We start from the raw sequence: 21,792 nt of genomic DNA on the forward strand, positions 1-21,792 counted from the left end.
TGTGTGTGTGTGTGTGTGTGTGTGTGTGTGTGTGTGTGTGTGTATCTTTTTAATCAATAATTAATCAATAAACATTAATCAAGCACTTATTCTATTAGGTACTTTGCTAAACTTTGGGGATACAATGAGGCAAAACCCAGCCCCTTCCCTTACAGAGCTTACAGTCTAATGGGGAAGCAACATACAAAAATATATACATGGCAAGGTATACAAGAACAAATAGGACATGAATGACAAAAGTAAGGAACTAAAATTAAGATGGTTTAGGAAGACTTCCTATAGAAGGTGGTATTTTTGTTGGAACTTAGAAGTTATGGAGGTCTGTAGTTGGAGTGAAGGAGGGAGAATGATTTAGGCATGGGAGAAAGACAGAAAAAATTTCCAGAGCTGAGAAATGGAGTGTTTTATTCATGGAACAGCCAAAAGGCGTGTCATTGAAAAGAAAAATATATATCCAGGAGTAAAGTGTGAGAAGACTTTTGTATGAGGGCATTAGGTTATGAAGAGCTGTGAATGTCAGAGGATTTTGTGATTATGGAAGCAATAGGGAGCCATTGATGTTTATTGGAGGCAAGGCAGAAAGTGGGACACAATCTGACTTGCACTTTAGGAGAACAACTAGACCTGAGTCCTCAGGAGCCTAAAGAGTGGAGACAGACCCTGGTGTGAGGATAAAGCTGAGAGGGCACATCGCTAGCAATGGCAAGCCAGTCACAAGAACCCCAAAAGAGAAAGATCAAGAAGAAATATTTAACACTCGACAACTTTTACACAGAAAAAATCCAGACAACAGAGCAAACAGCAGAGGAGAACAAACAAGTAATCATATACAAACCTTTCCCCCAAAATGAAAATTGATCACAAGCTCTTGAAGAGTTCAAATCTGAGATCAAGACAAATATGGAAGAGACTGGGCAAGAGAAGTGGCGAAATAGCTCAAGAGGAAATTAACAGGTTAAAAGACAGAAACTCCCAATTGGAAACCAAAATTAAACAGCTGGAAAACAGGATAGATCAAAACGAAAAGGGAAATCATGAGATTATAACAGAAAACCAGTCTCTAAAGACCAGAATTCGGCAAGTACAAAAGAAAACCAGTCTCTAAAGACCAGAATTGGGCAAGTAGTAGCCAATGATTTCTCAAGACAGCAAGAACAAATAAAGCAAAGTCAAAAGACTGATAAAATAGAAGGAAACATGAAATATCTCACTGAGGAATTGACAGATCAAGAATCAGTTCTAGAAGATACAATTTGAAAATCATTGGTCTTCCCGAAAAAAGCAGAAATTAATAGAAATTGAGAATCCATACTAAAAGAAATTATTCAGCAAAATTGCCCTGAAGTTCTACAACAAGAGGGCAATATAGACATTGAAATGATCTATAGATCACACTCTACACTAAATCCTCCAAAGACAAACCCCAGGAATATAATAGCCAAGTTCAAGAGCTACCTAGTAAAAGAAAAAATTTTACAAGAAGCCAGAAAGAGACAATTCAGATATCAAGGAGCACCAATCAGGATCACACAGGGTCTGGCAGCCTCTACACTACAAGACTGTAAGGTTTAGAATATGATTTTCAGAAAGGCAAGAGAACTGGGTCTATAACCAAGGATCATCTACCCATAAAAACTGGCTACATACTTCTAAGGGAAAGCATGGATATACAACAAGATAGAAGGTGTCCAAGTATTTGCATAGAAAAGACCAGAACTAAATGGAAATTTCGATATCCAACCACAAAACCAAGAGAAACATGAAAAGGTAAATAAGAAACAGAGGGGAAAGAAAGAAAACACTTATTTTTAAATTTGCCTCTTTAAGGGCTTCAATACGATGTAATTATTTGTATTCCTATATGGAGAAATATTATGTGTAATTCTCTGTAGTGAACTTTATTCACTATTATAGTAATTAGAAGAATTATTCACAGGGAGAGGTTGGAGTACTAAATGGACTAAGATGATATGGGGGTGGGTGGGAAAGAGGGGAGTGAATAGTAGATGGCACCAAGAGAAACTTGAATGAATAAGAAAATAGGATATTCTATTACACAGAAAGAGGGCATGGGAAGGGGAGGGGATGAATACTATTATAAGAAGGAGAGGAAGAGAGCATTAAGAGGTAATATTTAAACCTGACACTCAGTGGAATTAACCCTGAGAGGGAAGAGTAGCTATATCCATTGGGATATAAAACTCTATCTAACCCTACTGAGAAAGTCAGAAGAGATAAATGAAGGGGAACAGGGGAGTGGGGAGGTCAAAAAACGGAGGGGAGAAGAAGTGGGAGGGAATTCATTAGGCCTTAAAATAAATAGAGGGAGGGGGCAGCTGGGTAGCTCAGTGGATTGAGAGCCAGGCCTGGAGACCATAGATCCTAGGTTCAAATCCAGCCTCAGACACCTCCCAGCTGTGTGACCCTGGGCAAGTCACTTGACCCCCATTGCCTACCCTTACCACTCTTCCACCTATAAGTCAATACACAGAAGCTAAGGGCTTAAAATAAATAAATAAATAAACAAACAAACAAACAAACAAGTAAATAAATAAATAGAGGGGAATAATAAGAGAGGGGGTAGAAAGGGAAGTCAATCAAGGGAGAGGACAAGGGTTACTGGTTTAAAACAAACCACTGGTCTAAAAGGAAATAGTGTAAGAAGAAATACAACTAGGAGAGGATATCAAAATGTTGGGGGATACACAAATGATAATTATAACTCTGAATGAGAATGGGATGAACTTGCCCATAAAAATGGAAGCAAATAGCAGTGTGGATTAGAAACCAAAATCCTACCATATGTTGTCTACAAGAAACACATATGAGACAGGTGGACATACACAGTTAAGGTCAAGGGCTGGAGCAGAATCTTGTGGGCTTCTAATGAGAAAAAGAAGGCAGGAGTGGCTATTATGATTTCTGACAAAGTCAAAATAAAAAGAGATAAGAATAAAAAAGACAGGAAAAGTAATTACATCCTGATAAAAGGCAGTATAGACGATGAGGAAATAACGGTGCTCAATATGTACTCACCAAGTGGCATAGCATCCAAATACCTAAAGGAGAGACTGACAGAGCTCAAGAAGGAAATAGATAGTAAAAACATACTGGTGGGAGATCTAAATATTCCTCTTTCAGATCTAGATAAATCAAACCAAAACATAAACAAGAAAGAGGTAAGAGAGGTAAATGAAATCCTAGAAAAATTAGATTAAATAGATATGTGGAGAAAAATAAATAGGGACAAAAAGGAATACACCTTCTTTTCAGCTGCACATGGCACATTCACAAAGACTGACCATGTAGTAGGGCATAGAAACATTGCAAACAAATTCAAAAGAGTAGAAATAATAAATGTAACCTTCTCAGATCATAATGTAATAAAAATAATAATTAGTAAGGCCACCTGGACAGGCAAATCAAAAACTAACTGGAAATTAAATAATGTGATTCTCCAAAACCAGTTAGTTAAAGAAGAAATCATAGAAACAATTAACAATTCCATTGAAGAGAATGACAATGATGAGACATCCTACCAAACTCTGTGGGATGCAGCTAAGGCAGTACTCGGCAGGAAATTTATATCCTTGAGTGCATATATTAACAAATTAGAGAGGGCAGAGATTAAAGAATTGGAATGCAACTTAAAAAAAATAAAAAGAGAACAAATTAAAATCCCCAGATGAAAACTATATTAGGAATCCTAAAAATCAAGGAAGAAATTAATAAAATCCAAAGTAAAAGAACTATTGAATTAATAAATAAGACTAGAAGCTGGTATTTTGAAAAAACAGATAAAATAGACAAAGTACTGGTCAATCTAATAAAAATATAGTAAGCAAAGAAGGAGTCTTACCAATTTGCTTTTATGACACAAATATGATACTGATTCCAAAGCCAGGTAGATCAAAAACAGAGAAAGAAAGCTACATACCAATCTCCCTAATGAACATAGATGCTGAAATCTTTAATAGAATATTAGCAAAAAGACCCCAGCAAGTGATCAAGAGGATCATCCACCATGATCAGTTGGGATTTATACCAGGAATGCAAGGATGTTTCAACATTAGGAAAACCATCCACATAATTGACTATATCAACAAACTAACAAACAAAAATCACATGATTATCTCAATAGAGTCTGAAAAAGCCTTTGACAAAATACAACATCCGTTCTTAATGAAAACATTAGAAAGTATTGGAATGGAAGGACCTTTCCTAAAAATAATAAGCAGTATATATTTAAAACCATGAACAAGCATCATATGCAATGGGGATATATTAGAAGCCTTCCCAATAAGATTGGGCGTGAAACAAGTATGCCCATTATCACCTCTATTATTTAACATTGTACTAGAAACACTAGCAGTAGCAATTAGAGGAGAGAAAGAAATTGAAGGTATCAAAATAGGCAATGAGAAGACTAAGCTATAACTCTTTGCAGATGATATGATGGTCTACTTAAAAAATCCTAGAGAATCAACTAAAATACTACTAGAAATAATCAACACCTTTAGCAAAGTTGCAGGATACAAAATCAATGCACATAAATCATCAGCATTTCTATATATTTCCAACACATCACAGTTGCAAGAGTTAGAAAGAGAAACACCATTTAAAATCACCCTAGACAATATAAAATACTTAGGAATCTATCTACCAAAACAAATACAGCAATTATATGAAAACAACTACAAAACACTTTCCAAAAAATTAAAACTAGATCTAAACAATTGTAAAAACATTGATTGCTCATGGGTAAGACGAGCTAACATAGTAAAAATGACCATTATACCGAAATTAATTTATTTATATTTACTTATTTAGTGCCATACCTATCAAACTCCCAAAAAACTTCTTTACTGAATTAGAAAAAGATGATAAAAAAGTTCATTTGGAAGAACAAAAGATCAAGAATATCAAGGGAAATAATGAAAAAAATTGTGAAGGAAGGTGGCCTAGCAGTACCAGATATTAAACTATACTATAAAGCAGTGATCATCAAAACAATATGGCTCTGGCTAAGAGACAGAAGGGAGAATCAGGGGAATAGACTTTGGTAAGCAATGTCAGCAAGACAGTGTATGATGAACCCAAAGTGCCCAACTTTTGGGACAAAAATCCACTATTTGACAAAAACTGCTGGGAAATTGGAAAACAATATGGGAGAGATTATGTTTAGATCAACATCTCACACTCTACACCAAGATAAATTCAGAATAGGTGAATGACTTGAATATAAAGAGGGAAACTATAAATAAATTATGTGAACATACAGTAGTTTACTTGTCAGATCTCTGGGAAAGGAAAGATTTTAAAGCCAAGCAAGAGTTAGAGAAAATTACTAAATGTAAAATAAATGATTTTATTTGTATTAAATTAAAAAGCTTTTGTACAAACGAAAACAATACAACCAAAATCAGAAGGGAAACAGCAAAGTGGGAAAAATCTTTATTAAAAAAACTCTGACAGGGGTCTAATTACTCAAATATACAAGGAGCTAAATCAATTGTATAAAAAATCAAGCCATTCCCCAATTCACAAATGGGCAAGGGACATGAATAGGCAATTTTCAGAGAAAGAAATCAGAAGTATCAATAAGCACATGAGAAAGTGTTCTAAATCTCTAATAATTAGAGAAATGCAAATTAAAACAACTCTGAGTTGCCACCTCACAAGTAGCAGATTGGCTAAATGATAGCAGGGGAGAGTAATGAATGTTGGAGGGGATGTGGTAAAATTGGGACATTAATGCATTGATGGTAGAGTTATGAAATGATCTAACCATTCTGGATGGCAATTTGGAACTATGCTAAAAGGGCTATAAAAGATTGCCTGCCCTTTGATCCAGCCATGTCATTGTTGTGTTTGTATCCCAAAGAGATCAAAGATAAACAGACTTGTACGAAAATATTTATAGCCGTACTTTTTGTGGTGGCAAAAAAACTGGAAAATGATGGTATTCCCTTCAGTTGTGGAAAGGCTGAACAAATTGTGGTATATGCTGGTCATGGAATAGTATTGTGCTCAAAGGAATTATAAACTGGAGGAATTCCATGTGAACTGGAAAGACCTCCAGGAATTGATGCAGAGTGAAAGGAGCAGAGCCTGAAGAACATTTTACACAGAGACCAATACACTGTGGTAAAATAGAATGTAATGGACTTCTGTACTAGCAGTAATGCAACGACCCAGAACAATTCTCAGGAATTTATGAAAATGAACACTACCCACATTCAGAGGAAGAACTACAGCAGTTTTAACACAGAAGAAAAACAACTGTTTGAACACATGGGTTGATGTGGACATGACTGGGGATGTATATTTGAAATGACCACACCAATGCAACTATCAACAATTTGGAAAGAGGTCTTGATTGATGACACATGTTAAAACCAGTGGAAATGCGCATGGACTACGGGGGTAAGGGAGAGACGGAGGTTGGAGGGTGAAGGGGAAAGTAAGAAAATGAATCATGTAACCATGATAACTTTTCTAAAAAATAAAATTAAAAAAATAAAAATAATTTCTCAATCTTATTTTTTCAAATGTCATGAGTATTTTCCCCAATTTTAAAATTTATTTCAGTTATAAGTAGAAAAAATTTTGGCAATTGTTTTTGAAATTTTAAAATTCAGATTTTCTCTCTCCATACCCTTCAATCCTTCCATGAGGTGGTAAATATTTTGATACAGGTTATAATTATACTTATACTTTTGATGTAATACATATTTACATATTGCTTCCATAATTAAAGAAAATACACATCACACACAGAATAGGAATCTTATGGAGGAAATATAATGGAAAATGGCTTCCTCTCATCTGCATTCAAATTTCAACAGTTCTTTCTTTGGTTGTGGATTACATTTTCATCATGAGCCCCTTGTGGCTATCTTGGAGACTTCTTTTGCTGATAATAGTTTAGTCCTTCACACTTGATCAATGTATAGTATTTCTGTCACTGTATATGTTATTCTCTTGGTTCTGCTTATTTCACATTGAATTGGTTCATTTAAGTCTTTCCAGGTTTTTCTGAACTTATCCTGTTCATTGTTCCTTATGGTGAAATATTATTCCATTAAACCATATACCACAACTTGTTCATTCATTCCCCAAGTGATGGGCAGCCCCTCAGTTTCCAATTCTTTGCTACTACAAAAAGACCTGCTAAAATACTTTTGAACAGGTTGGTCATTTTCCTTTATCTCTGATCTCATTGGGATACAGACCCAGTAATGATATTGCTAGGTCAAAGGATATGCATAATTTTATGGAACTTTGAGCCTGATTCCATATTGCTCTCCAGAATGGTTTTATCAGTTTATAGTTCCATTCAACAGTCTATTAGTATCCCAATTTTTCCACATTTCCTCCTAGTCATTTAATTATAATGTGCAATAATGCTCATTTGTTATTTTATCAAATGGTCTATTATATATGCAATTCTAAAACAATAATATAATATCTATAAGGAATTAGTGAGGTGAGTTTTCATGGATGATGAGAATATGCTATGATGACACTTTGATTATGACTTTATATCTTTTTTTTTTATAGCTGACTTGGGCTATTACGGGCTGGAGCCACCTATTTGTTCTTTGCCTTTAAAAGGGCAATCTTGAGTGGCTTTCTTGGGACAAATGCACAAAACAGTTATAAACACTCTTTCCCATTAGGTCTGAAAGGAGATAACTCAGTTCTTTCTTGCTGAACTAGTCATCTTGCTAGAGGGAGAGAGACTTCTGGGATGTCAATTTCCTAGAGAATTTCTGAATCCCAGGATCTTGAATTTTGTTCCAGGGGTGATTAAAGGTGGAAGAAGATTCCTCAACTGTCATTAGTCACTTGTAAAGAAAAAGATCCTAGAACCTATCCTTCCTGAGAGAAAATACCTGAGAATAGTTGGATTCTGTAGGCTTCAGTGTTACCTTTTTGTCAATATACTGTGGCATTTAAAATTATTGTAAGCCCTGGGAGACTACAACTCCCAGGACTCCCTTCTACAACTTCCCCTGACACCTCCCACTTCCTTTCCAGGCTTTTGGATCCTGATCTCTCTTGGTCCCTTTTTCCCTTTCTATCTACCTCCTAGCTTTTTCTAGACCTTCCCCTTTCTAATTTAAATAAAACCTAGCTATTCTTAACCCTAAAGTTGCTCTCTGATATTTTATTTGAGTCCTGAAGGGCTCTGGTCAATTTCCCCCTGCCAGGGTTGGGGACTGCTACCTTCCTTTCCCTTCCTTTCCCTTCCTTTCCCCTCCTCTTTCCTTTTCCCCATCCATCCTTTCCTTCTTCCAATACTCCTACCTTCATCCCTTCACCCCCTCACAATACCAAGTTCTAGAGTCATGGAATCTAGCCCTCTACAGTGAGAAAGATATTTTGGGGGCAGTGCCATCCTTTTGAATATAAGAAAATCCCAGGAGCCAGCCTTCAACAGAAAGAAGTTCTTGGGCAGTATATAATAACAGGATTTTGATAAGAATGACACTATAGATGTGGTTCCCAGGGTTGGGAGAATGAAAAAGAAATAAGCCATGCTACGAAGGAGCAAGAGACAAGGACTTTTCCCTTTGCTCTCACTGTAATTATTTGAATATATCAGATTTAATTAGGAGATAAGGCTGTCTCAGGATCTCAAGCTTGTTACCTTTGTGGGGAAACTAAACCATAGGATTGTATTATGAGTCTAGAGCACTGTAGAAGGTCCCAAATGGAATGTCCCTGGATAGAAAGAGGAATTTAATTGTTTACAAATTAGTGTGAATACTTTTCATGTGTTTTCTGCAGAAAGTTTTGCTGAAAAAAAGCTATCTTTTTAATCAATATATATTCTGACCTTGAATGCTTTTGTAGAAGCTTGGGGTTCTTCTTACCATTATATATGGAGATCTAAACACAAGTTTTATGCTATTCAGAGATTTTCCAGTGGTAACTTTGGATGAGAGAAACATAGGCCAGAGATTTATGATTTTAGGAGGTTGCCTCAAAGTTAGACTTTGGCAATATAAACCCAGGATAAAACATTGTAGGCTATTGCTTATATAGTAATGTTTCATTTTATAATCCTGATTAGGCTTTGTTGACTTTATTAAGTTCATCTAAAACTAACCAATAATTCTGGATTTCTTACCTTTTTAGCTGGGGGTATATGTTTTAATATAAGCTGAGATAAATTATTTTCTTTTTGGCATTGATTTGGTTTTTTTTCCTTATCCTCTGGGTAAATGTATGTGATTCCTATTTTACATTTCAATTTAACTCTAAAATGAAATCAATAAGAATATATTTAGCCTTCTGAATTTTGAACTTTTCCACATTTGCTTCAATGTTTTGTCTTAAGACATCTAGAATTTAGTTCAGTGGATATATGGATTCTTAAAAGTCCTTCAGTATTTACATGTGTGTGTAGCCATTTTTGATCATTTCAGTTACTAAGAATATTTTCTAAAAGGCACCAGAATGAACAAAGATGATTAAATTTGCCTTATAATTTAGTGATTCTTGATCTTATTAATGTAAGAGTTCTCTGAAAAGATGCAATTGTAAAGCCTCCTTACTTTCTTATCCTATGGGATTCTCATCCAGGAATCCATTAGATATATTTTCCCTATATAATATCAGTTATCACTCATCTCTTAGCACAGATAGTATCAACTTATTCCCTTACCTGTATATGAAAATGCATCCTAGCCTCATGAAAAGAATACTGGATTTAAAAAGAGTTTGGGTTTGAATCTTGGTCTGCTTTTTACTGTCTGAAAAATTTGTTTAATTTTTCTTTCATTGCCTTCATTTGTAAAATGAGGGGTTTAGACTAGGTAACTCTTAAGGTATCTTCTAGCTCTAAAATTCTATAATATGATTTTAAGCCATAATTACTAAAATGAGGCTTTTTCTGGGATCATGGAACTTCAGTGTTGGAAAGCTCCTTAGAATGCAGACACATTCTAAGGAACTTTCCAACTCTGAAGTTCATTTTTCAGGTAAAAAAAATTGAGGTCAATAGGTGAAATAGCTTGCCCTAACTAGTATCAGAGCTAAGACTAGAATAAGGTAAACAGATATCTGAAATGGCAATCAGGACATCTGGGCTCAACCATCAGTTTGTTTTGTTTTGTTGTTTTTTTATCTCACCTTAGGGAGAATCAGTTTCCTCACCTTTAAAATAAGAATGCTATATTAGATAATCTCTAAGGTCTTCTTCACTTCTGTACTTTATCTCTGTGGAGAATAAGGCATTTTCTGATAATCTGCATAGACTGAATTCTACTCTAGGTTTCTTTCTGGCACACTATATGAAACAAAGAAAAAATTCAAACAACAGTGAGTTTATTCACATCCATACCTTTAAATACTATATTCTCTTCATGATACAGTGATGGCAGGTGTCTAAATTTCTTGAAACACAGTCTGTAAATGGAAAGGATAAAAATGTATAAAATTAGATTAGCAAGTACTGTGAAAATGTATTAGTTAAAAATTTTCTCATTTGATATTTGTGATAATTCTTTTGGCAATATTTGTGACATTAGCCAGACTGATCTTTTTTTTTTCTGCTTCATCTGTGAAGAAATGGTTTGTGAATCAAATAAGAATAAAATTACAACATCTTATTAGTGGTCAAAATGAGACTGAACAGGCACTGTTTAACATCTAAAAGAAAAAAATTCTTTGAGGATCCTATCTCATGCTTCTAATTAAAAATAAAGCCCACTTAGTTATTAAAGCTTCAAAGGAGCTCTTTTTAGAAACATCTGTTATCAGTTTAATTTACCTGAGGTACTTATTGAGGGTTAATATGTACCCAGTATTGTGCTAGGCTTTCCTAAGTGTCTAGTAATGTGTAACAGGTGCTGAAGAGAACAAGGTGTTCTTCTTAAGGAGAGAGAGAGAGAGAGAGAGAGAGAGATATGGTGGCCCATGAATATTATTAATAAGTTCTTCCTGTCAGTTAACAAGCTGGAGCTGGTGTGTACAATTTGCTCAATCTCATGCAAAATGGAAAGCCCAAGAGTAGCCTGACAAGTTCCTTCCAAAAAAAAAAACAAAACCCAAAACACTTAAGCGTTTAAATTACAGAATCCTTGCACCTGAGTAAGACAACTTAAGCACCTCAACAGAGGCAACTGAGAGAAGGAACACAATTAGAAACACTGAGGGATGTCTCTCCTGCCATTGGTTCTTGTGGTCCGCGCCTGGAAAGTTTCTCCATTGATTGGTAAATACAGCGCTCTTTCAAAATGATCATCCAATCAGTAGAAGGTGATTCCTGGGGCAGCTTGGGAGTTGTAGTTAGCGAGTCTCTTCTTTGGTCCAAGGTAAGGGGAAGCATATGACCCAGACTCATTTCCCTGTAGGGGTTGACTTTCCTTACCCCACTGCTTCTTTGGTCTCTTCAGACTCCTAACCCAGCCTCAGGAAGGAGCTTTTGTTTTCTGTCTTGAGGGATTCTGCCGGCTTCTACAAATACAGAGGAGGTAGGTGAGAAATAAATAATATCACTTTCCTCCATTCCCCAGGCGCCTCAATGCCTGCACAGTTTGTGCCCCTGTGTGGACCCAATACAGTGCGCCCCCTCGAGTCTGGAAGAATGATGTCTGAGTGGGTGGGTAGCTGTCTGGAGCTAGTCCCCTTTCAGGAGGATCATGGATTCTAATTGAGTTAATTCTTAGGCTTCATAGACTCTTAGAGTTGGAAGGAAGAGAGTAAAAGTTCAGATCCCCTGATGGTTCATGCTATCTTTGTGACTTTGGGCAAATCGTTTTTTTTTTTTTTTCTTTTTTTCTTTCTTTTTTTTTTTTTTTTCTTTTCCTGGTTCTCAGGTTCCTTATCCGTTAAAACGAAGGTGTTAGATTAGAGTGGCGGCCCAGCCCTAAATCTATGATTCTTGACTCCTAAGAACCTCTGCGTCATTGAATCCACCACCTGTAGGGAACCATGATGGGGTTGGGTGGGAAGGTTGTGGGGGAGGGGGCACTTTCTCCTGGTTCGCTGAAACCCTCACATTGATCCTGAAGCCCCTGGGAGAATAGAGAGGCTTCTGATTTGTGGGCGAGTTCCCCATAGTCAGTTCAGGGTCTGGAAAATTTCTGGTAAATTCCTTGATGTCAGAGCCTCTTAACTGCCCATTATTGCCAGAGATACCATGCTAATTAGTGGGAATTAGAGGACAAATTGTGTATGTCTGTGTATGTGTGTGTGTGTGTACAAATACACTCTGTGCTATATATATATATATATATATATATATATATATATATATATATATGCATGCACACATGTAAACATTGTGTTATAATATTTATTATACATAATATTGCTATTAATAAACTTTTAAAGCTTAAAATTGCAGTAGGACTTTTTAACACTCATAGTATGTTCACATTAAATAAGATATATATAGCTTAAAGTTGTATTAAGATTTTGGGGATATTCTTTGTATATCACAGTATGAAATAATACACATATGTACATATATGTATACAAATATGTATTGTATATAACTATATAGCTTCAGTGGCAATTAATATTATATCTCTTACATCTATATGTCTATATAGGGTGAGAGAGAAATTGCTAGTGAGGGAGTGCTTAACAATGTTCTAAGACTTTTAGAGCACCTTGTATATGTGTCTTTATATCTCCAGCACTTTGCTTGGCACATAGTGAGCAATTAATAAGTGCTTTTGTTTGATACAACTCTTTAGGTGACTTGAAGATTTTAGTGAATTACACTTTACTTTTATCATATGTCCACATGAGGTTAGCCTTGTACTCAAGATTATACTGTGTGCTGAGCACTGTGCTAGTTACTGGGAATTAAAAAAAATTTTTTTTCTCTCTAAAAGGAGCTTATCTTTTCTCTGAGACATAATGTACCAATAGAAGTTCTATGTAAAAGGGGTGGGGGGGAGAGGGTCAACTTCATGGAGGAGAGGTGGTAGCTGTGATGCGCTTTGACTTAATTTCAAGCCTTTTAACACATAACAGTACCCCAAGAATAGTCTAAGAAAGGGGTTCTAAACCGTTTTGGTAGCATAAATCCTCTTGGAAGACTAGTGAAATCTTGGGATCCTTTTGGGAATTTTCTTAAAATTCATAATGGAAAGAAATGATAAATTTCACTTAGGGGTTGATTAGTGAAAATAAAGATGTAATCTTTTCCCTATCCACTTTCACAGACCGCCTGAAAATCACTTCTACTGCTTCAATTTCATCTTCCTCATGAATAAAATGAAGTTTATATAGGCAATCTTGTTAGTTTTAACATGTGAATCAGAGTAGAATGAGAGAACTCAGCTGATATGAAGTAGGAAGGTGTCTTCAGATGGAAGAACATAAGAGATTTGAACCAGGGTGATGAAACACAATGTACAAAAGAGTAAAGGAAAAAAAAAACTTTGAGGAAAGAGGTTTAGGAGGATACAGTTGATTAAGGAGGTAGTGTGACTCTTAAATAGCTGGTATAAATGTGAAAAAGCAAATGGAGGAAATTTGGGATGTTGGTAGGGTTGAAATTCTTTTTCTCAGTAAAACAAACATTTCTGTATATATTATAATAGGAAGATTGTAAAAATGTGTTTTTCATTAAGTGTCTGGAGTTCATCACTTCGGAGGTGTATGTTTTATACTAGGTACTTTGGGATTATGGCTCTTCATTGCATTCTTGTCTTTTAAATTTTTTAAAAAACAAATCTTATTGTAAAATTGTTCTATATCTATTTATTTCTCTCATTTCAAATAAGCCTTTCCTGTTTTCTCTGAATCCACCTTTTTTTGTTTGTTCTTATGGAGCCAATAATATTTCATCACTTTCACTTACCATAGTTTGCCCATCTAATCCCTAGTCTCTAGTTCTTCGGTATCTCAAAAAAATGTTTTGGATAACGTCAGTATATATGGGTACTTTTCCTCATTCTTTTGATCTCTTTAGGAGTAGTTCTAGTAGGGCATTGCTTGGTCAAAGTGTATGTATAGTATAGTGGTTTGGGGGGGCATATTTACAAATTACTTTTCAGAATGGCTGGACCAGTTCATAGCTCCATTAACATTCCATTAATATGCCTGTTTATACAGAGTGAACTGAAAAAAGATGTTTATTTCTTATGGAGTCATAGAAAACCTTAAGTTCAGAAATATGGTCCTTTTATGTTTGTAACATATTACTTTTCTAAAGAGTCATGTTTTCTCTATATGGATGTTAGGGTAACAAAAGGATCATAAGGCAAGATCTTATTAGGTTGAGAGTAGAACTTTTGTGGAGCTAGCTAGTATTTTTCTTATTATATGGACCTGTATTATATAAATGTGTAAACATATATAAAAGGAATAATCTGCATAGTGTACTTGATTAAAAACTGTTCTGTGAAGATGTTGAAGAATAAAGGGCAGGCACATGGTGGGAGTTGTAAGGAAAAATAGAATTGTAAATATCAGATTTAATACCTTTTTAAGTGGAGTTTAGAGAGTGGTAAATAAATCTGTTTCCAGAAAATGGGCAAAAGAAGAAAAATAAATTTGGAGTCAGAGATTCTTGTTTTGAATCCTGGATCTGCCAATTAAGTGTGTGATTCTATTGTGTAAGTTACCCTGTCTTGGTCTCAGTTTCTTCCCCTGTAGAGTGGGTGGTAATAACTTCACAGGATTGTTTTGAGACTTGCATGGGATTTATGTAAATTACTTTACAAACTGTACATATACATGTATGTATATATGTCTATATAAACACACATGTGTCAATTTTTATGCCTCACCATTCTTTTGGAATTAATTGGAAAGTGATGAGGCCATCAAAAGTGATGTGAAGGCATGGTTGATTGGATGTTTGCCATTAGGTTAGGGGTGCATTTTGATAATTTCTGAACATCCTCAAACTTCAAATTTCTCATCTTATTAATCATGCTTTTTCCTCCCTCTATTACCTTTAAATAATAAATTATAATAATTCAATACTTCCTCAAAATTCCTTGATTAGTGAGAGTAATCTACAACAATGTAGTTAGCAACACCAAATACCTAAATAAAAATAATGAATTTTTTTTTCTTTTACCACATTACTTTATCACTAGATGTTTTTCTTTTGGTGATAAACCTTTCTGAGCTTTACTTGGGTTGATCCTTTTACATGTAGGCCTAAGGTTATTTAGTCTCAGCTATTTATTTTTATAGATAAATAAATTGGGCCTTTGGAACTTCTGTGACTTTCCCAAGGTTCCAGAGATCACCAAGAATAGCTGGGATTTTTACTTTAGTCCCCTAATTCCCCAACCTATGCTCTTTCCTCTTTACTACCTCCATGCAGCATGGGAAGGTAGGCAGGAACTTGGGTTCTGACAAAGACTTTGAGAGCTCAGGGTTACTTCGATACCATGACAGAAACATTTTTAAAATAACACCTCTAGGCTAAGTTATATAACTTCTCCCTCCACATCAATGTCAGATGCTTATTTTAGCCATCAGTCCAGTAGTGTTGCTCTCCTTTATATCCTCTTCTTCCTTTATCTCATTCTAGTTTGTAATAGCACACCTTTTGCAAATAATAATAGATTGAAATATTATTTAAAAAATATAGGAATGAACTCAGCCTTTTAATTATGTTTGGTGGAAGGATGTTACAGAGAAAAATTTAGGGGTCTTCATTTCAGAAGGTTTTTTTTCCCTCCAGTTAGTTATTATTGCATTATGGAAAATGAATGTGAACTAAGTGGCCATGTAATTTTATTCACAGTACATTGATTTCCATTAGAGGAGGAAAGGATTTTGGCAGTGGTGAATCACTGACCGACACAGTCCCTTCTGGCTACGCCTCTTGGCATTTCTAAGAGTAACTTCAACTAGTTTCCAGTACTGTCACTTCTCATTAGGAGTTTTTGGTAACAGCCTGGAGAAGCCTTTCTCCACCACCTCTTCATTAAAAAAAATTATTTGATGCTCTCTAGGTCAAATGGTTAGGGCATATGCCTCTACTTCAGTGTGATACCATGAATCCTACTACTATGATGGTTTTACCTTTATGTAGCATTTCAGTTTTTTTGCAGTCAATTTTATTGTACAGCTTAGGCAGTGATATAGTCATCCTTGTCAGAAATATTTTAGCACAATCTAGAGAGGGCTAAATTTTAAGTACTAGGCTCTTAATAGGATGTGGAAGAACTTTGGTGACCATAGATTAGAGAAAAATGAAAATAAAATGTAGAATCATTTCTTTCTCTAGAGAATTAGTCATTGATAGATGATATAGCAAGTAAGATATACTTAATGCTTTTTAACTACCTGTCTTTCAGAAAAAGGAAATAAAATAATAGCTTAAGAAATTTAAGACTGTGAGATCAGTGTTATTAAGTCTCCAATAGTAGCACTACAGACATAGTGTTTGGAGAGTCTGGTACTTGCCTTTTGTATTTACTTTTTTCTAAAAATCTTTTGAGTTCTATGAAATTACCAGACAATAGTGTGATTTGTGTATATGAGAAATCAAAGTAGAGTAGAGGGGAGAACTGACAAAAAATTGACTGGGCTTTTTCAATGACTGGCCCCCATTCTTGGAATGCTTTTCCTATTTATTAAAACTTCCTGGTTTCCATAGCTTCTTTCAAGTCTCAGATAACATTCCACTTTCTATAAGAAGTCTCTCCCTTAATCCTAGCACTTTTCTTTTTTTTAACATTTATTAATATTCATTTTTTAGAAAAGTTAACATGGTTACATGATTCATGCTCCTACTTTCCCCTTCACCCCTCGCACTCCCCCCACCCCTGACCAATGCACATTTCCCCTGGTTTTAACATGTCATTGATCAAGACCTATTTCCAAATTGTTGATCATTGCATTGGTGTGGTAGTTTCAAATCAAAATGTCTGCCTCAACCCGTTTAATAGCAGCTGCTTTTCTTCTGTGTTTCCACTCCTGCAGTTCTTCCTCTGAATGTGGGTAACGTTCTTTACCATAAATCCCTCAGAACCTAGCACTTTTCTTGATTATTTTTCATTTATCCCACATGTAGATTATTTCCACTTACTTTATTTTATGTTGTCTCTCCCTGTGAGAGACACTGAGTTTCTTGAGACGGATTGCCTTTTACCTTTCTTTCTCACCAGCATTTAACATAATGCCTGACACATAGTAGGCACCTAATAAATATTTATCATTTAACTGACTAGGGTAAGTTAAAGAAAGTATATTCATATTTGTAGATCATATTGGTTTAGGTACTTTGTGTTAAAATGTTGGCCCAGGTAAAGGCAGAGCCACTAAAGGAATGCAGATGAGATTATTGAAGGATGAACAGAAGATGCCAATATATCTGATAGAATTTTTGTCATCTTGACTGCCTCTTTCTCTTCCCTAATTCAGATTAGCAACTATTTTGCAATTCAAAGTCTTTTAGAGTTACCTGGAACACTTGAGAAATTAAATTTTGTCAGTGTGAGTCATTAATGGAATTTGAATTCAGTTCTTTCTGATTAGGAGTCTGGCTTTGTCATTATTATACATTTTGTTATTGGAAACCTTTCTCTTTGAGTATGCTTCCTCCCTTTTGTTTCACTCTCTGTAAATGTAAATAGAACAAGTGAAATAATAACTGTTCAAATTTATCCATTCCTATATGTTCTTATTGTCATCATTCTGGTTAGATGAGCCTTGACATGTAGCACTTTTTGCTGCCATTACAGAGGGAGACCGAAGGGTGCACTTGCCTAACTGCAAGTTATCTGTGCAGCCTCCACTCTTTGTCTCTAGATACTTAGGTAACCATATTCTATTAAAACAATGAGTTTATTTTTTTTCTTCAAAAGGACAGTATAATGTCCTTAGGTTTACATGGTCTCATTCTCTGCTGCTTTAAAAGTTAGAAATACAATCATAATTGCTAAGATCATCCAAAGAGAAAAATGCTTGGCATTTAGTTAGAAGTTTGGCTCTCTGTTTTAATTTAAATTTATGTTTATCTCTAACTATTTGGTGTTCATGTCTATTTAATCTCTTTTACAGTAAAAAGAAGCTTCAGGTTACTAAAAGTGTTGGTATAGAGATAAGAACAACTTACAATGTCTATTTTTTATTTATTATTATTTACTATTTATTTATTTTTAAACTCTTACATAGTCAATACTGTGTATTGGCTCCAAGGCAGAAAAGTGGTAAGGGTAGGCAATAGGGGTCAAGTGACTTGTCCAGGGTCACACAGCTGGGAAGTGTCTGAGGCCAGATTTGAACGTAGGACCTCCCATTTCTAGACCTGGCTCTCAATCCACTGAGCTACCCAGCTGCCCCCTACAATGTCTGCTAATGAATGGATAGAAAGTAGAGGGAAGAAGAGCCCCTTTCTTTATAAATGGCTATAACTAGAGACGTAAGCCCTAATTTTCTGCTCTGAGATTGCTATCGGAGATCCCTCTTTTGGTCATTCTTTTCTCTGCTGAAGCTTAACCTTCCTTGTAGTTTCTCCTTTTACTTGTTGCCTTTTATGTGGAAGCTAGTGTTTTCCTTGTTTTGGCTCAGCTTAAGTCCTGGGTAGAGCCGGAGTAGCTGATTTTATTGCTATTGATGCTTAGTTTTTAAGGTCCTCACTACTTCTTATTTTCTATTTCCCTCAACCTGTATGTCCCTTTAATAATTTTAGAGTGGAATTTAATTCTGCCTTCCAATTCAAAGATTCAGTCTCAAAGTGGTTCTCAAGACTGAGAGGGAAAATCTTATCCCTGAATTCTATAAAACCTTTCACTTTGGTTATAGAATTATACCTTGTGATGCACACAATATCTTTCTCTGTCTTCTCTATATCCTGGACTTTTATTATTGCTAATTTTCAAACAGCAACAAATCTCTTAGATTTTTAGGATTTAGATTTAGAATCTCTTTTGAAGGATGGACTGTTCTCCCCCTTTTCTACTGATCATGGATATTTATTAGATAATTTATAAAATAATTTCTTCTTATTTTATAATGATCTAACTGGAAGATTTTGCTTATTTTCCCAGTTTGGTCAACTATCACTTTTAGAAAATCAAAGTGATTCTGTTTTGTAATTAATTTTGTTTTGTACCAACCACTAACACTTTTTAGAATGGCTTAATTCATGACTCTTGGTCACTGAGTTAATATCAGAAATTGATAGGATCATAGAGAGGGGAGAGGGAAGAAGAGAGCCCCTGGCAGGAGAAGAAACCCGGGTTTTCCCTTTCTCACTTTAAAGTTCTGAAATCCCTTCATGGTTGCCAAAAATAAATGCGAGAATAAAAATGACTACATACTCAAAGTATTTATTATATAGGACTTAATAATAATAAAGTGAGAGAGAATAAAAAAAGGATTCTTTCAGCTGAGTGAGTAGAGCACAGAGAGCCAGAGACCTACACCTACAGCACTTTACCAAAAGCAAAGCCCAATAAAGAGTCCCACAGTGTGGGTATCAGCATAATTTATCTCTCAAAAGGGACAATGTAAGATGAACACATAAGTTAAAAAGGATGCTGTGTAAATGGATTTCAGGTGAAGGAAATTTTCTGTTTGCCCAACCTCCATGATTTTTTTTCCTTTTGGCTACTTGCAATATTTTCACCTTGACTTAGGAGCTCTAAAATTTGGCAATAATATTTTTAGAAGTTTTCCTTTTGGAATCAATACATTCTTTCGATTTCTATTTTTAACCATTGGATCCAAACTAATTGGTCACTTTTCCTTCATAATTTCTTGTAACATGCTATCTAGACACCTTTTTTTGATGTTCAGATAATCTAAGAATTATTAGACTACCTCTTCTTGACATATATTCCAGGTCAGTTTTTATGATATATTTCACATTTTCTTTTCTTTTTTTATTCTTTTGATTTTGCTTTATTGTTTCTTATCATCTTTATAAAGTCATTAAATCTCACTTGCCCAATTCAAATTTATAAGGAATTATAGATATCCCTTCCTCATTATGGGAATTGGGGATATAGCACTCCTATAATCATAATAAATCTTTGTAAAATCTTTGATCCTCCCTTCTTACTGGAGACGATGTCTGATTTTTTTTTCTTTTCATTTTATGGGGTATTACAGTATTTCATATGCATTTTGAGTTGCTAAACTTTAAAAAATATCTCTATAGTCTCTGTGTGTCATTTGGTTGTTTTTTCCATTCTTTCCCCAAACTTTAACAGAGAAATTATGTATATTTATGGTATTAAAAGATATATATGGATATTACACAATGTGATAAATGTAATTTATGCATTTCTGAGTTTCTAAACTTTTTTTTTATGCATCACCTGTGGGCCTTAGTTTGTCATCAATGACTTCTGCAAAACTCCTCTAAATTTTCCATTTAATTTCTTATTTGCTGATCTTCAGTGTTTGGAAACTAATGGGTAAAGCTGAGATGTGGAAGGGATACTTGTATCCCTTCTTTTCTTCAGTGAAATTTTCTACCTCTTTTCCTATTTGTTCCAGTCTGCCTTTTTTAATTTTAATTTTTTTCTAGATTACATGTTAATACAATTTTAATTACTAATTTTTTGATATTTTGCAACCCATGTTCTCTCTTCTTTTCACGCTTTCCCACCCACCAAGAAAGTAGGTGATATAAGTTATACATATGTTATCATAAAATACATAATTTCATGTTTACTATGCTGTGAAACAAGAAGCATTATTTACACTAGAGAAAAGTTCATTGAGGAAATAAAGTGAAAATGGCATGTTTTAATCTGCATTTGGACACCCATCTGTTCTTTCTATGGCAATGGATATTCTTTTTATCATGAGTTCTTTGGAGTTGTCCAGGATCCTTGCCTTGTTTATAATTCACAATTGAACATCATACATTACTGTTGTTACTGTGTACAATGCTCTCTTAATTCTGCTCACTTCATAAATCTTTATAGGTTTTAAGGATCATCTTGCTTCTCATTTCTTATGAACCAAAAATATTTCATTATGATCATATACCACAAATTGTTTAGCCATTCTCTAGTTGATGGAAATCCCTTTAATTTTCAATCCTTTGCTACCACAAAAAGAGCTGGTACAAATATTTTTGTACAGGTGGATTCTTTTCTCCTATCTTTAATCTCTTTGGGATGCAGATCTCAAAGCTATAATATAGTTTTATAACCCTTTGGTCACAGTTCCAGATTGTTTGTTAGAATGGTTTCATCATTTACAACTCCTCCAGCAGTTTATTAGTGTCCAGATTTTTCCACATTCTCTCCAACATTTATCATTTTCCTTTTTGTCATGTTAGCTATCCCGTTAGATGTGAGATGATATCTCAGAATTGTTTTAATTTGTATCCAAGTCTGCTTTTTAAGGTGTTCATTAGTGAATTTTTGTTCCTCTTTTGCCAAGTTATTTTCTTTTCATAATTTTTTTAATCATTCTCATTCTTTTCCATCTACCATTTCAGTATCTTTAATGCTTCTAAAGGAATTCTTATTGGACTTCGGTCTTTTTAGTATTTTTCTTTGATGCTTAGCTTGTAACTATTTTCACATTGTTGTTATCTTCTGAATTTATGCTGTGGTCTTCACTACCCTGTAGTAGTTTTTTTATGGTCAAGCTTTCTCATTTTCCCAGCCTATTTCTTGACTTTGAACTTAACATTAAAACTGAACTTGGCAGGGAGGTAGTGCCTCAGGTTTTAGGCTTTTTTTGTGCTACTGTTTCCAGAGCTAGTTCTTGAAGTCTCCAAGTCTGTTTGTTCTGGTCTTTGCTCAGGAAAGATCCCTTCTCCCTCACACAACCACAAGCATTAGCTCTCCTCTTGGCTTTGGAGATATGACCAGGTCTCTTGCTTCT

The 21,792-nt window shown here is 34.9% G+C and overlaps 1 protein-coding gene across 1 annotated transcript in view; it reads left to right on the forward strand.

Moving 5' to 3' along the window:
- The first annotated feature begins 11,249 nt into the window (after positions 1-11,249).
- The window catches only part of MEI4 (meiotic double-stranded break formation protein 4), a 293,732-nt gene continuing 283,189 nt past the window's right edge, over positions 11,250-21,792 (forward strand). The window contains exon 1 of the mRNA XM_044674540.1: positions 11,250-11,327. Coding sequence (XP_044530475.1) covers positions 11,250-11,327 — 78 coding nt within the window. The remainder of the gene's footprint in view (positions 11,328-21,792) is intronic.

The sequence above is a fragment of the Gracilinanus agilis genome, chromosome 4, assembly GCF_016433145.1.
Source record: "Gracilinanus agilis isolate LMUSP501 chromosome 4, AgileGrace, whole genome shotgun sequence".
Taxonomy (NCBI): domain Eukaryota; kingdom Metazoa; phylum Chordata; class Mammalia; order Didelphimorphia; family Didelphidae; genus Gracilinanus; species Gracilinanus agilis.